The sequence below is a fragment of the Xenopus laevis genome, chromosome 8L (assembly GCF_017654675.1).
Source record: "Xenopus laevis strain J_2021 chromosome 8L, Xenopus_laevis_v10.1, whole genome shotgun sequence".
Lineage (NCBI taxonomy): Eukaryota > Metazoa > Chordata > Amphibia > Anura > Pipidae > Xenopus > Xenopus laevis.
This window is the reverse complement of record NC_054385.1, coordinates 113,992,936-114,007,878: the sequence shown is the minus strand read 5'-3', so window position 1 is coordinate 114,007,878 and position 14,943 is coordinate 113,992,936. Positions and strand designations below refer to the sequence as shown.

At 38.1% G+C, this 14,943-nt stretch overlaps 1 protein-coding gene across 1 annotated transcript; it reads left to right on the top strand.

Moving 5' to 3' along the window:
- Window positions 1-8,058: 8,058 nt before the first annotated feature.
- On the top strand, window positions 8,059-13,968 carry LOC494811 (uncharacterized; the record flags this gene model as incomplete). Its single annotated transcript, NM_001094641.1, is given in 2 exon segments — window positions 8,059-8,098; window positions 12,872-13,968. A coding segment is annotated over 1 exon segment (1,032 nt). The 3' UTR covers window positions 13,904-13,968.
- Between the last annotated feature and the right edge of the window lie 975 nt (window positions 13,969-14,943).

Here is a 14,943-nt window from a genome sequence, read left to right as displayed (position 1 = left end):
ATCCATACTGTCCTAAACTTCCAGTTATCAGTGTCCATTGAGACCAAATTTAGCTCTGAAAGTGCACAAAAGCTGGGGCAAATTCATTGTAACAAAATAAGCAGAGAAGTAGCCAAAAGCAAAGGCTTATAAGAAACAAAATTGAAACGAGGCAGTGATTAGTTATTTTATCCTGTCAATCATGGGGAGGAATCTGTTCCTGGTTTGTTCAAAATCAGTATTCTTCTCTGTAATTCAAAACAAATACATGGAAATAAAATGATTACAATAATAAAACTGACATCATTTACAGATAGCAAGACAGGTTAAACTCCTCATCGAGTCCTTAGTTTGAAGAGCCCAAATCCATTAAAGGGGTGGTTCACCTTTAAGGTAACTTTTATTATGTTATAGAACGGCCAATTCTAAGCAACTTTTCAATTGGTTTTCATTATTTTTTTTTATAGTTATTTGCCTTTTTCCTCTGACTCTTTGCAGCTTTCAAGTGGGCGTCGCTGACCCCTTCTAAAAAAACAAATGCTCTGTAAAGCTACACATGTATTGTTATTGTTACTTTTTATTTCTGATCCTTCTATTCAGGCCTCTCCTATTCATATTCCAGACTCTCATTCAAATCAATGCATTGTTGCTAAGGTCATTTGGACCCTAGTTACCAGATTGGTTAAGATGCAAATTGAAGAGCTGCTGAATAAAAAGCGAAATAACGCGAAAACCACAAATAATAAATAATGAAAACATCTCAGGATATCACTTGCTCTACATCATACTAAAAGTTATCTCAAAGGTGAACAACCTCTTTAAGACTCACACTTTGGTAATACTTTTGTCTTGTTCTGTCCAACTTTTATTTTGACTTTTTCTAGTATCTGCCATCTCAGTTGGGACACCCCATGGCTATTTTCAAAAATTTTTTTTGCCAAGGTAGTTTCTTTTCTTTATTAATAATTACTGTCCACCCCATGGTTCTTCTTTAAATTCTCCTCCTGGGGTGGCTAATAATTGCTGGATTTATGTTCGTTAAGCTGTGTCTTTATTGGCCGGCTCGTTTGTCCCACATACGCTAAGCACACGACACTTTATGCAATATATAACATCTGCATTATCACATGTAAAACACCCTGGTGTCTGATGAAGGGTCTTGCCCTGAAATGTTACATCACATTCATCAATAAATGGATTTATTCTGCTTGTAACAGTCTCGTTGTCCTGTTTTCCAATTGACTTGCTAATAATTGGGGTGGGGGTATAATGAAAATTCTAAGGGGCAAATTCACTAACGCGCGAAGCGCCGAATGCTAGCGTTAATTCGCTAGCATTTGGCATTTTCGCTACTGCGCAAATTCACTAACGAACGCTGGCGTAGTTTCGCTAGTGTTACTTCGCAACCTTACGCCAGGCGAATCTTCGCTAGCGACGAAACTACGCAAATTCACTAACTTGCGCAGTGTAGCGAACGCTACCTTTTACGCTAGACTTCCTTCGCCACCTCAGACCTGGCGAAGCGCAATAGAGTAGATAGGGATTGTTTCAAAAAAAGTCTTTACCTGACTCATGGCAACTTACCTAGACAGTGGGCACATGTGTAGGGCAAAATAAAAATTTTATTTGCAGATTTGAAGGTTTTCTAGGCATTTGTAGTGCAGATACGTGTTCCTCCATTGAAATTTGAATTTCGCGCCGTATGCAAATTAGCCTTCGCTAGCGCAACTTCGCTTTATATAGCGAAACAATGCTAGCGCAACTCCACAACCTTACGCTACCCCTGTGCGCAACTTCGGATTTTAGTGAATTTGCGAAGCGCTGGCGAAACTACGCCTGGCGAAGTGCGGCGAAGTTGCGCCAGGCGCAACTTCGCATCTTAGTGAATTTGCCCCTTAGTGTGAATGTCTGGGACCTGTATTTGGATCAAGTCCAAACTTTAGTGGTGATGGATAAGGAATGCTGTTCCTGTACTGTAAAGTATTTCTAGAATCATTTTTCTTCTTAAAGAAATTAGCCCCCAACACCTATTTTAAACAAAAAAAAAATATGCAAAATTGAACAAAATCTTTATTGAACATGATCAGACATTTCTACATTCTGTTGATATCATTTTCAAAAACAACACTATGGGGCAGATTTACTTAGCTCGAGTGAATAGTTCGAATAAAAAAATATTCGAATTTCGAAGTATTTTTTGGGTACTTCGACCATCGGATGATTCGAAGTAAAAATCGTTCAACCATTCGATAACCGAAGAACTGTCTCTTTAAAAAAAACTTTGACTTCATACGTCGCCAGATTAAAGCTACCGAAGTCCAATGTTAGCCTATGGGGACCTTCCCCAGCACTTTTCTAAGTTTTTTTTGGTCGAATAAAAATCCTTTGACCGAACGCTTAAAATTGTTCGAATCGTTCGATCAAAGCTTTTGCGCTAAAATCCTTCGAACTCAATATTCAGATTCGAAGGATTTTACTCCGAGGGTCGAATTTGAGGGTTTTTTAACCCTAAAAATCCGACCCTTGATAAATCTGCCCCTATTTATTTAAGAGATTTTCCAGATTGGAAATTTTCTTTGCTAAATTTTAACAAAAAGATCTTATTTGAAGTCCTCTTTCTCCTGACAAATAATATCCATTTTTTCTACAAAAGAGCAATGGCAATAAACACAATATGTTGATTGAGTATTGGATGTATGAGCATTATTAAGCATAATAGACTCTTGCAAGTCAGATTGCTAAACTTCACCATAGCTGCTATAGGCTCCTACTTCACTATTACCTGTTAAGGTCCTGTATAAGTCAATTTGAGGGGCGCATATCTCAATTTGAAGATATAGTGGTTTGCACTGAGTTTAGTATGAAAATCCAAAAAATTCTCTGTTTTTTTGGGCAAAAACTCAAAAAATCAAGAAATTTGGGAAAAAGTCTGAAAAAATTGGAAGATTTGGCTTTAGCTCGATTTTATAGTGTTTTTCCCCGTGTTTTTTTTTTTAAATATGAGATAAATCAGGAGTTTAGTAAATAACCTAAGTGTTACTTTAGATGATCTAGAATATTTACTCTGAGCAAGAATTGAAGCAATTGCTTCAGTTGTTGCCCTTTCTAAAAGCACAATCTACAATGCTTCTGAGTCTGTCACTGGCAAAGAGGAGAGTGTAAATATTTATAGAAAGAGTCAAAGCAAATCAAAAAATTCAAAAAAACACTGTGGCAATAATGCATTGGATGATGAAGACAGGGAAGTGTCAGATATTCGCCAGGCGCGAATTTGCGCGATACGCCGCCAGCAAATAAATACGCGAGAATTCGCCAGCGTCAAAAAAAATTGTCGCCGGCGTCGGAAAAAAACGTCCGCCGGCGTAAAAAAAAAGTCAAAAACGAGATGCCATTGCTGAGTTTTTAAGGGTATTTTGAGAGTTTGAGCTCTATATGAAATAGTTATCTAAACAAATATATGAACTGTTTTTAGATTTTATCCACAATAATTGATTAAGGGGCAGATTTACTAAGGGTCGAATATCGAGGGTTAATTAACCCTCGATATTCGACCAGGAACTAAAATCGTTCGACTTCGAATATCGAAGTCGAACGATTTAGCGCAAATCCTGCGATCGAACGATCGAAGGATTATTCGTTCGATCGAACGATTAAATCCTTCGAATCGAACGATTCGAAGGATTTTAATCCAACGATCGAAGGAATATCCTTCGATCAAAAAAACGCAGGCAAGCCTATGGGGACCTTCCCCATAGGCTAACATTGACTTCGGTAGCTTTTAGCTGCTGAACTAGGGGGTCGAAGTTTTTCTTAAAGAGACAGTACTTCGATTATCGAATGGTCGAACGATTTTTAGTTCGAATCGTTCGATTCGTAGTCAAAGTTGTAGTCGAAGGTCGAAGTAGCCCATTCGATGGTCGAAGTAGCCAAAAAAACACTTCGAAATTCGAAGTTTTTTTAATTCGAATCCTTCACTCGAGCTTTGTGTAAACAAAATAATATAAAATTAAATAAAATAAAATATGAGCTAAAATATAAGCATATGAAGTTTATAACCAAATTAAATAAGTGATATAATAGCGCTGATAACATTGTGGATATTATATAATAATGCTCCATAATCCATATAATAACTTTATTAACTACAGTAATTGTCTATAATATACAATTGTTTGATAAGATTGACGTGTTTATACTTAACATCTGGGAGTGATATATATTGCATTTTATGATTGTATGTACTTAGAGATTAATATATCACACTCATTTTCACCAACATAGTAGTTTTATACTGACCATTTTCAATATTTAAAAACACATTTTTAGCATATGTAATATGTTTTAACAAGAACGTGTCTTTATGATACATATGAATGTATATTGCTATGAGAATTGTAGGTTTTACACAACACTGTGATTATCTCTGCCTTTAAATGAATTAGTCATTAATTGAATGCACCTGTGAAAGCACTTTAAACATTTGGATTATTTCATTATAATGGAGTCTATGGGAGATGACCATTCCGTAATTCAGAGCATTCTGGATAACTGGTTTCTGGATAACAGATCCCATACGTGTACTCGTAAAATTCGATTGGGGGGGTTATTCAATAAAAAATTCTAATGTCAGGAAGGCTAGTAACATCTTCAGATTGGTCTCTGGACCTCTCCCATTGACTTAAGCTCCCCATAGAGGCGACGATTCTTCTTGCCGAACGACCGATTTTAGGGAAGTCTGACCAATCCTTCGAAATTATCGTGCGGTTGGTGGGATTCGAACGATTGTACATCTTACGATTTTTCGGCCGACATCGGTCAGGAAATTGATCGGCCAGGTCAAAAAATCGTTGTCGGCCCCAGTGCAATCTATCTATGTTTGCAGGGCTAAGCAGGCAGCTCCCCTTTGTTTTCCTGGCAAATTGGTCTTTTTAGTTGATGGTCAATTCGTACGATCGTACAATCGTTCCGAGAAAGATCGTGGTCTCACAATCAGGATCTGATCTTTTAAAAATCTCAACATCTATGGCCAGCTTTATATATGAACTCATGGAGAATAGTCGAATTTGAATTTTTAAAGGGGCAAGGTTTGATAAATCTCAAAATTCAAATGTGAATCGAAATTCGGATCGATTTTGATTATTCACAATTCGAATTTGAGAGTTTTGAACATAAAAAAAAATCAAAAAGGCTGATTTGAACTTTCGATTCGACCCTTAATAAATCTGCCCCTGAGTCTACTTAAAGGGCAAGTCCATTTCAAATGAAGAATTTGCCAGATGAATGCTATGTTATTTTGCCGTATACATTCATTGCAAAGTTTCTATGGTTGGTACTGTAAGGGGCCGATTCATCAAGAGTCGAATATCGAGGGTTAATTAACCCTCGATATTCGACTGTGAACTAAAATCGTTCGACTTCGAATATCGAAGTCGAACGATTTTGCGCAAATCCTGTGATCGAACGATCGAAGGTTTTTTCATTCGATCGAACGATTAAATCCTTCGAATCGAACGATTCGAAGGATTTTAATCCAACGATCAAAGGAAAATCCTTCGATCAAAAAATCACAGGCAAGCCTATGGGGACCTTCCCCATAGGCTAACATTGAGTTCGGTAGCTTTCAGCTGCCGAACTAGGGGGTCGAAGTTTTTTTTAAAGGGAAAGTACTTCGACTATCGAATGGTCGAATAGTCGAACGATTTTTACTTCGAATCGTTCGAATCGAATTCGAACTAATTTAACCAATTCGATGGTCGAAGTACCCAAAAAATACTTAGAAATTCTAATTTTTTTTCATTCGAATCCTTCACTCGAAGTTAGTGAATCTGCCCCTAAGTATTGTGAATTTTGTATTGCTATTGGAAGCAGTGTTTGTCTGTCCTTGTCTATTCACTGGACTGATGGTACATGTAAGACTCGGCCAATGATTAAGAGAGCTTTGTTTGCTGGGGAACTTAGACTTTTGCAACATTGATAACAAAGTAACAAACAGGAGTTAAGTCAATGCTGCTTTCAATATCAATAGTTTTTTTCATATAACATTACGAGCAATGCAAATTGGTTATCGGTTTATTTGTATTTGGCTTAGAATTTTGGGGCAAATTAGGGCAAAGTCGCCGTCGCTTGTTAAAATTCACCCAAAAGAGAATCCGTAGAGAAATCGTCAATTTACAAATAGGCGTAGAGGACAATTCGCTAGCGAAAGAGACTCAACGCTTAAGAAAATTTGCAATCTTTTGTCAGGCACATTTTCACTCAGGCGAACGACCATTACTCTGCAAATTTATCAAAGTGTGAATTTTACAGTAATTTACCCTTTTCGCCAGAGTCTGCTTCTGTAGGTTATACCTGGTGAACTGATAAGATGAAGCTACGTCCTCCTCAGTGACATCATATCCCATTTTTTCATATTTTAAAGTAGGATTATGTTTAAAAGTTGTAACTGTGAAATATATATATATTTTTATGTTTTTTAACCATTTGAAGGTCATACCAAATTTGGACTCATGTCTAGGGCATTAGAGGATCTCTTTTGTCTTTATTTTGCTTCCTTGGACATTTGTAATAATAAGGAGGCGCTTCAAGCATTTGCACCAACATCTCTAATAAAGACAAATATATGACCTTTATGTACCAGCCCTACCAAATTGTCCTAAATGTAAGTGTGTTAACGAAGTTTCGCTAATCAGAAAGTTCGCTATGGAATGTTCACTCTGATGAATTTTCGTTGGCGACACTTCGCCAGCATTCATCTGCCAAGAAGTCACTCTGTATTTTAATGAATAAGCGTATTTGCTTTGAATTAAAGGGGAAGTAAAGTCTAAGATAGAATAATGCTAGAAATGCTGTATTTTGTATACCAAACATAAACTTACTGCACCACAAGCCTAATCAAACAAATTATTTATGCTTTCAAAATTGGCCACAGGGGGTCACCATCTTGTAACTTTGTTATACACCTTTGTAAGACCAAGATTGTGCACATGCTCAGTGAGGTCTGGGCTGCTTAGGGATCGTCATAAATTATCAAAACAGCACAAGTCAAATAATATCTGCCAGAAGCCGATACAGCAAGACTGATTAATAATCAGAATATACAGACTGCACTGGGTCCTGTGTTGTCATGTAATCTAATGTGGATTTTATAGTGTTTGTATTGTTTAATACAAACTTTCTCCAACTCTGCAGAACCAGTGGCTGCAGCAAAATAATCCTCCAAATAGAATCCCAGTTTATCTGTTTAAATCTGGCTCCATGATCTTTGTCCCTGCAGCTGGAGTTGGAAACAGTAAAGGGGATGTAAAGGCAAAGATAAAATCCAATAAAAACCACTAGGCAGTCGCCGACTGCTCTACAGGGAAACAAACAAAGCCGCTTGAGTTCTGCATGGCTGGGAAGTAAGGCGGGGGCTCCCCCTGCTGTTCATAAGTATGATTGTTTCCCTGCTCAGCAGTTAGGGACCATCTGACAATTCCTATCCACAGCAGTAAATGAAGGGAGAATTTCACTGCATACAGTCAGGTTTCTTATAAAAACTGTGCACATTTTTTAATCAAAGTATGTTGGAGATAGGTTTCTTTTCCATTGAAGAAAGTAAAAATAGGATTTTATTTTTTTGCCTTTATATGAAATTTAACGTCTGACAAATTTGCGTGAAGTGTGGCAAAGCCTTCCGAGGCAAAAATTCACACATAAATCTGCCCCATTATCTGGGTATGTATAGCAGTTATAGCAGAAATATATATTTCGAAAAACTCTTTTGTTCAATACAACTTCAGTTCTATCATCAAATGTTGCAATACAATAACGTGCAGCACTAACTCATTCAACATGCCCAGACTAAACATTGTAATTACTTCGCAACCCAAGCAATTTAATTTCCAACAAAAGCAGGAGACATATCTTCTACTGATGATTAAAGCAGAAATCGGAAAAAGAACTGGCACGTGCAATTTGGCTAACCTTTTTTTGGAACGGTATCGTTTTTCTGGTAAATGATTGAAAAAAAGATAAAACGATGCCTCTATAAAGCCCGTAGGTTACTCTCATCTAAATCAGATTGCAAACAGAATTTTCAGAGAAGTGATCTTTTACACTGAATATAATTCTGGATATAAAGGTAAGACTAATGAATATAAGACCCTCTAAGCAGGTAGTGGTGTCTAACTCCTTTGATGTGGTCGGAGATTTTAATGTGTTAGATATAATATACACAGAACTTGCAAAAACAAAAATTTGGCAGATGCATTGACGTCAATGGGGCATATTTATCTAAGAGTGAAGATCACCCCAGTCCTCTAGTGTCAAATTCCACTCTCCATTTATTTCTATAACTTTTTTAAAGGCACGTGTATCAAAAGGCGAACGATTACTTTCACACATTAATAAATACTCTTTTAAAAATCTCATAGAAATGAATGGAGAGTGGTGAAATTTCACACTAGTGGACAGTGGTGATCTCTAACTTCACTCTTTGATAAATATGCCCCAATGGATGTTTTTTTCTTTTGTTTCTTTTTTTATTTGTGCAACTTTGTTCCCTCACGGTAAGCTGCTCTCCCGCACAGGAGATAAATACCCTGAAGATAACTTTGCACAGGGACAAAAAATGTATTTATTGTATTGTTCCCTGTCCTTTGTATTCATGTATTGTTTGAATGTATAGTGCTGCATATACAAGTAGCTCTACATTCTCAGATGGAGACACCAACATAACCGGAATTGTGTTATAGCATCAGTCTCTCTGACCCCACCAGCAGCCACCCCTGTCCGCCCCCCGCATCCCAGCCCCAATCCCCCTCTGGCCCCCAGTGCTTACCTATTGCTTCACACAGCAGTGACCAGAGCCAGGGACGAAGGCCGGGGCAATGACCGGGGCCAGGGAGGGAGGTAGGGAGAGCAGCAGTGTTTCAATTAGTGAAGGGGTCCGGGCTGGTGGGTCTCACAAAAGCCTGGGTTTTTTTCCCAGAGCCCCGGCGGTACAGTCCAACCCTATTTATAGCTGTAGCTGGGTCAGATATAGCTGGTACATCCCACTTATATAAATATTTTTCAGACCATTACTAAAAAACAGTAAACAGCAGTGAATTTGTCTTGCAGCCCTTCTTCACAGTCAAGGCCAAATAGTACAGCCTTCCCAGGACGTAGGGCTGACTTCAGTCCTCTTCTGGTGGAGACCTCCATGTCCACCTCTAAAGCTTACCTTCACTAACTGGTGTGGTCTGAATAGAGTCTCAAAACAATGTTGCCAGAAAGATTCATGGTGACAACCTCCTAGAAGTGGCTATTTCCCCTATTGCATTGTGCACATTTCTCTCCTGCCCCAACTGGCATACACATATAGGGGCATATTTATCAAAGAGTGAAGTTAGAGATCACCACAGTCCACTGGAGTGAAATTCCACCACTCTCCATTCATTTCTATGGCATTTTTATCAAAGGGTGAATTTTCACTTTCACCCATTGATAAATACTCTTTCAAAATCCCATAGAAATTAATGGAGAGTGGCAAAATTTCACTCTAGTGGACTGTGGTGATCTCTAACTTCACTCTTTGATAAACATGCTCCATAGTCTCCTGGGTCATTAGTCTGTGCTTGGGATAAAGCTTAAATATCTTGGTTGCTTTTTAGCTGAGGTGAGCTATGATATGTCTAAATTGTCCCTACATCTCGAGCAGCGTGTTCATCTGGGCCCAAACTGGGGTGACAAAACCCTATGTCTTTCACTCTCTCTCCAGCCCCTTTTATAGTTTAGAGAGCCAAGACCTCCACCATCCTAAAATGTTTCCAGGCTATTCCTCGCCAAGACCAATTTTAGCGGTTGTTAATGATAACATCCAAAATATAATTTAATTTATTTACTATTATAGATAATCCTTCATATGCTCTAAACAGTAAGTGTCAGATGAACAACAGGGTGCATGGCTTTCTTGCATAAAACTATGTTGAAATCTATGTATAGGAGAGGGAAATGCAGTGACAATGTACATTCTTCTTTGCAATGCAAAAGAGTTACAGGAGCACGCAGATATTGATGACTGATATTGTATAACATAGTACAGCATCCTTAGTATATGGGCCTTTGCTTTAATGGCCAGGCATTTTTGAGTATGATTGCCCCATCCTTGTTCCTTCCTCTCATGTGTATTTAGAGTAGATCAGCTTTCGTGAATGGGTTTCTACTGTCGTTCAAAGCCCCTCAAAAACATTTATCCCTGAACTTCCATCAGCCAATAAAACCAACCCAAACAAATAGGGGTTATCTTTTCCCTTTGAGCCCCCCCCCCCGCCCACCTCATGAACACAGCATGGTCCAACACAAACAAAAAGGTCAAACAAAGCATATTCATATTCAATTCCTATTTGGTTTGTACAAGTTTTTCTCCTGAAAAAAACCTTGAATGTCAGGAAGGCTATTAACAGATGGCTCAATTGACCTCTGCCATTGACTTGTACGTGAACTCGGCAGGTTTTAGGTGGCGAATACTGTTTCCATGGCTGAGGTGTGATAAATCTCACATTGGAATTTACATTAGAGGGATTCAAATTTGAATCTGTGTATTTAGACACTCAGAAATCTGAATTCTAATTTGAATTTACTAGTGTTAATGTGTGTAAGGGCAATTGTGTTTAAGAAGGTGTGACAAACTGTGTGTTTGATAAAGAAGGAATTGTTCAGTGTACCTTCCTAAAAAAGCAATACGTTTTCCGAACGAAAGAGGTGTGATTACCAAAATAATGTGTTATAGAAATGAAAAGAAGTAAAACCCCTCTCTATTCAATTGACCACCAATTAAAGAAAATTCAAGTATTAGTGCAGCAGTGTCAGAGTTTATTAACAGTTTCGTTAAAGGTTACTAACCCAGTGTTGCTTCAATTATTGGGCAGCCATTGCTGGGTTACCCAATAAAGTGCTATGTGCTAGGTGCTAATAATTCATCAGCAATTAAAAATCATGTAACAGGATTAATTAATATTGTAAATAACTGATTAACTGTTAAAAAGTAAACTAAACTGTGTGTTTGAGTTATAGAGACTATAATGAACCTGTGTATAGCTGTGTAAGTCTAATAGGTACAGGTTGGCTGTGGGGTTTGACTACAACCCTTACAATTCCTTGCCGCGCTGCTCCATTGAATCCCCCACCTATCCATGACCTCACTATATCCACTGTCCTCTTTTTACCCTTTCCCTTCTCATTCTGTTGAGTTACCCCCACACTCACCTCTCTCTAATAACCCTCTGCCTCACTCTATATATCTGTATAGATAGAAATATCTATAATATTATAATATATATTATTGCACCTCACCCTCTTCTGCCCCTGTCCTGTATCCACCACATTGTTATTTTTGAATAACACTCCAAACTTCTGCCACTCTGGGAACAAAGCAGCTTCCCCCTGTATTGAAACAGAATGTATAAACATGGATTCTATGCTAGTGATATTTAGTTGTGCACAACCTCTTCCTGGTGTTCTTACTCTACTTTATGTACAGTAGAACCCCCATTTTACATTTTTCAGGGGACCATAAATAATGGTGTCAGGGAAGTCAGGGAAATGTATTATATATATATTGGTGGCACCACAAAAAAATGTTATAACAATTGGAAAACCTTAAACCTAAGGTGGCCATAGACTTATAGAAAGATCGTTCATTTCAATACACACGTGTAGAGCTGAATTGTCAGATTTACAGGTAGAAACAATAGAATTCTCTCTGTATCTGACGATTCAGCACTAACAATGGCCCGATGTTTAGGGTACCTTTAAAGGCACCTGATCAAAATTTTCTGTCCAGCCGATCGACAAGCCGACTGATATCCAAGTCTTCTGCCGATATTGGTCGACTCTTTTCTCACCATTCATTCACCGTATAACGTATGAAAATTTGTTTCGTACAATATTATCTGTGCGTCTATGGCCACCTTTAGGGTAACTATAAAGGAGACTTTACTGTACCGTATGTATCCAGCTGTAACTAGAACTCTATAGGGAATCGCATTGTACAAGCCACTGGCTAGCAATTGTTCTAATAGAAAATACTAAGTGCTGTCCTGGCAAACAAGGAGTTTGTATCACAAATAGAATGGCAATGCTATACATGTGCAACACTTACTACTTAATATATTTATAGTAAAGCTGTTGTTAGGTTTGTGTGAAAACCAAAATATGGATACAATTAATTTGTGTAATATGTTTTCTTCTGCATCCTTGCACTTCTTCCCACGGTCCTATCCCTGTACATGATAATGTACCATATAAAGTGCAGGCTCCCAGATTTCTGGGGTTGAAGACCCACTTTTGTAGCATTTATTTAGGCAACTCAGCTCACAAAGGGGCACATTTAATAAAGTGTGATTTTTCTCTTTCCCTAAATTCACCAAAAGTTCACCTCATTTTGTCAGATGTATTTTAACAACACATCTGCATTCTTGGGTTCACAAATATTCAGAGGCCTGTGCTCCGTTATAGAAAGCAGAGACCTGCAGTCTGCAGTTACAAACATCTGGTTATAATGGTTATATAAGGAGCATTTAACAAGGCCAAACACCGCATCATATAGAGGATTTCCAGACAGAATATATTTAATCCCTGGGCTCACCTAGTACATTATGCCAGTGATATGCGTGAAATATGTCTATTATTTTGCCATATAAGGAAGATTGAGCAGAGTAGTTTGTCAGTTACCCTACCCTGAAGTAGACCTGTGAGTGGTACCAGAGGTGGGATATTGTCCTTGATTTCAGCAGGATGTTCCTTCACTGGTGCTACAAATACTGTATGTAGGCAAAGTGTTGGTTTTAATTTACTCTTATACTGTATGTATCAGTGTTACATTAAAATATGAAATTCCACTGAATAAAGAAATTACATGTTTCTTTAACAGATGTTCCTCAGATCTATTGCTGACTTGCTGCTGACTGCCGCTTTGCTGCACCTGCCTTTGGCTTTATCAATGGAAGTTTATACTACCAGCTATGGTGGGACTTGCATAGGCACCTGTGGAAGAGAAAACTCAGATTACTATTGGTGCAAACAGAAAGGTGGTGACACTGGATGGTGGGATTACTGTTCCCCAGAGAAAGGTTATGACGCCTATTACAGGCCGTGTTTATCATCTTGTCAGAAGGTCGCAGGTTCCGAATATGAGCAGTGTTTTACAGATAATGGCTGGAGTAAATGTGGACATGTAGTTGAAGAGTTTGAGCGTTACTATACCTCAAGTAACATACTGTGTGCAAGTGAGTGTATGTCCAATGAAGATTACTATAAATGTACAGATGTAAATGGAGATGAAGATAAATGCTCACTATTAAATGATCTAACTGCAAAAGGAGAGCCATGCCGAACAGATCACCCGTGTGATTCACACGGTAACAGTTACACCTGGTGCTACACAGATACCAGTGATAACTGGGATTACTGTGGGAAAGTTATTAGCGACTGTGAACCAAAACGACATAAACGTGCCAATGGAGACGATGAAGTCTGTAGAGTCAAAGATACTGGAAATAAACGTGTGTTGGTACTAACAGCAGTCGAAGTGCCTGCAAGTGATTTCCGCCAACCGTCACGCGCACAATTTACAGAAGCTTCCCATCTCATTAACACAGTCGGAGCCGACTTTTGTTTTCCCAATACTGCTCGTACTGTTGCCAATTCCGAGAATATTAGAATGGATATGCAAGGAACATTTGAGCGTGATGGAGTTAGGTATCTGAACGTACAACTTCAACTCAATGAGCCAAGGCAAGGATCCTCGACAAGACATTCCACAACCATCGCTCAAATCCTTTTCCCGCAGGATCTCGACGTCGCTGTCTTTTCCAGATACATAAGGAGAGCCCTGCAAACCAGCATGCGTAGTGCTTACCATGGACCTCCTGTAAGGATTACCATAAACATAAATCCTGTTTAGCCTAGATTAAGTATCTTTCCAGGAAATGAAACTAACAATATCTAATAAAAATGTGGCTGGTCAAATCTCTGACCCATCTCATGTTTTCTGTCAGAATTACTTATCATATCTGTACATGGAGTATTGTACATCCCTGTGGATGGCAATTTTTGAAATTAAGCTGTGTGCAAACATTTGTGCATGTCTCACTTTTTAGACCTACAAAGAAGCATCCCCCCCCCAAATATTAACATCATTGCAAACGACACAAAATATGAAACCAGTAGAAGTGAGAATCCCAAACACTGTTTAATGGCAGGAGTTTGGGGGAAAAAACACCATACATTTAGTGCCAAATATTAGGGGGTATATATATTTTTAAATATTTTTATTTATACAAATATACTCAGTGACATTCATTTAAGTATACAAGCTTAATAACAATGATTATATTATCAAGAAAGCAATCTGTTTGTTACATCAGATGTTGGAAATAATGTTACAATAACATCGATTGTTAAATTACCTGTATGCAATATGTAGTTACACGCCTTATAGCATTTGTGTAGCCTTTTCTAGACATTATCAAAGTCTTAAATTTTTGCAAATTATTAGGGGGTATATTTAACAAAAAGTTAGAGATCACCTAAGTCCCCTGGAGTGAAATTCCGCCACTCTCCATTCATTTCTATGGGATTTTGAAAGGCGTATTTATCAAAGGATGAACTTTCACTTTCACCCATTGATAAATACTCTTTTAAAAATCCCATAGAAATGAATGGAGAGTGGCGGAATTTCAATCTAGAGTACTGTGGCGATCTATAACTTCACTTTTTGATAAATATTCCCCTAGGATGTTTTGCATCGTTACACATTTAAGTTGGGTTGAAAAAAGACAAAAGTCCATCAAGTTCAACCCTTCCAAATGAAACCCAGCGCATGTACTTACACACACAAACACTGAAACTATATATACCAATATCTATACTAATTGTTGATTTTAGCATCCCAATAACCTCGGATATTATACTTGTCCAAGAAATCACCCAAGCCACTCTAAA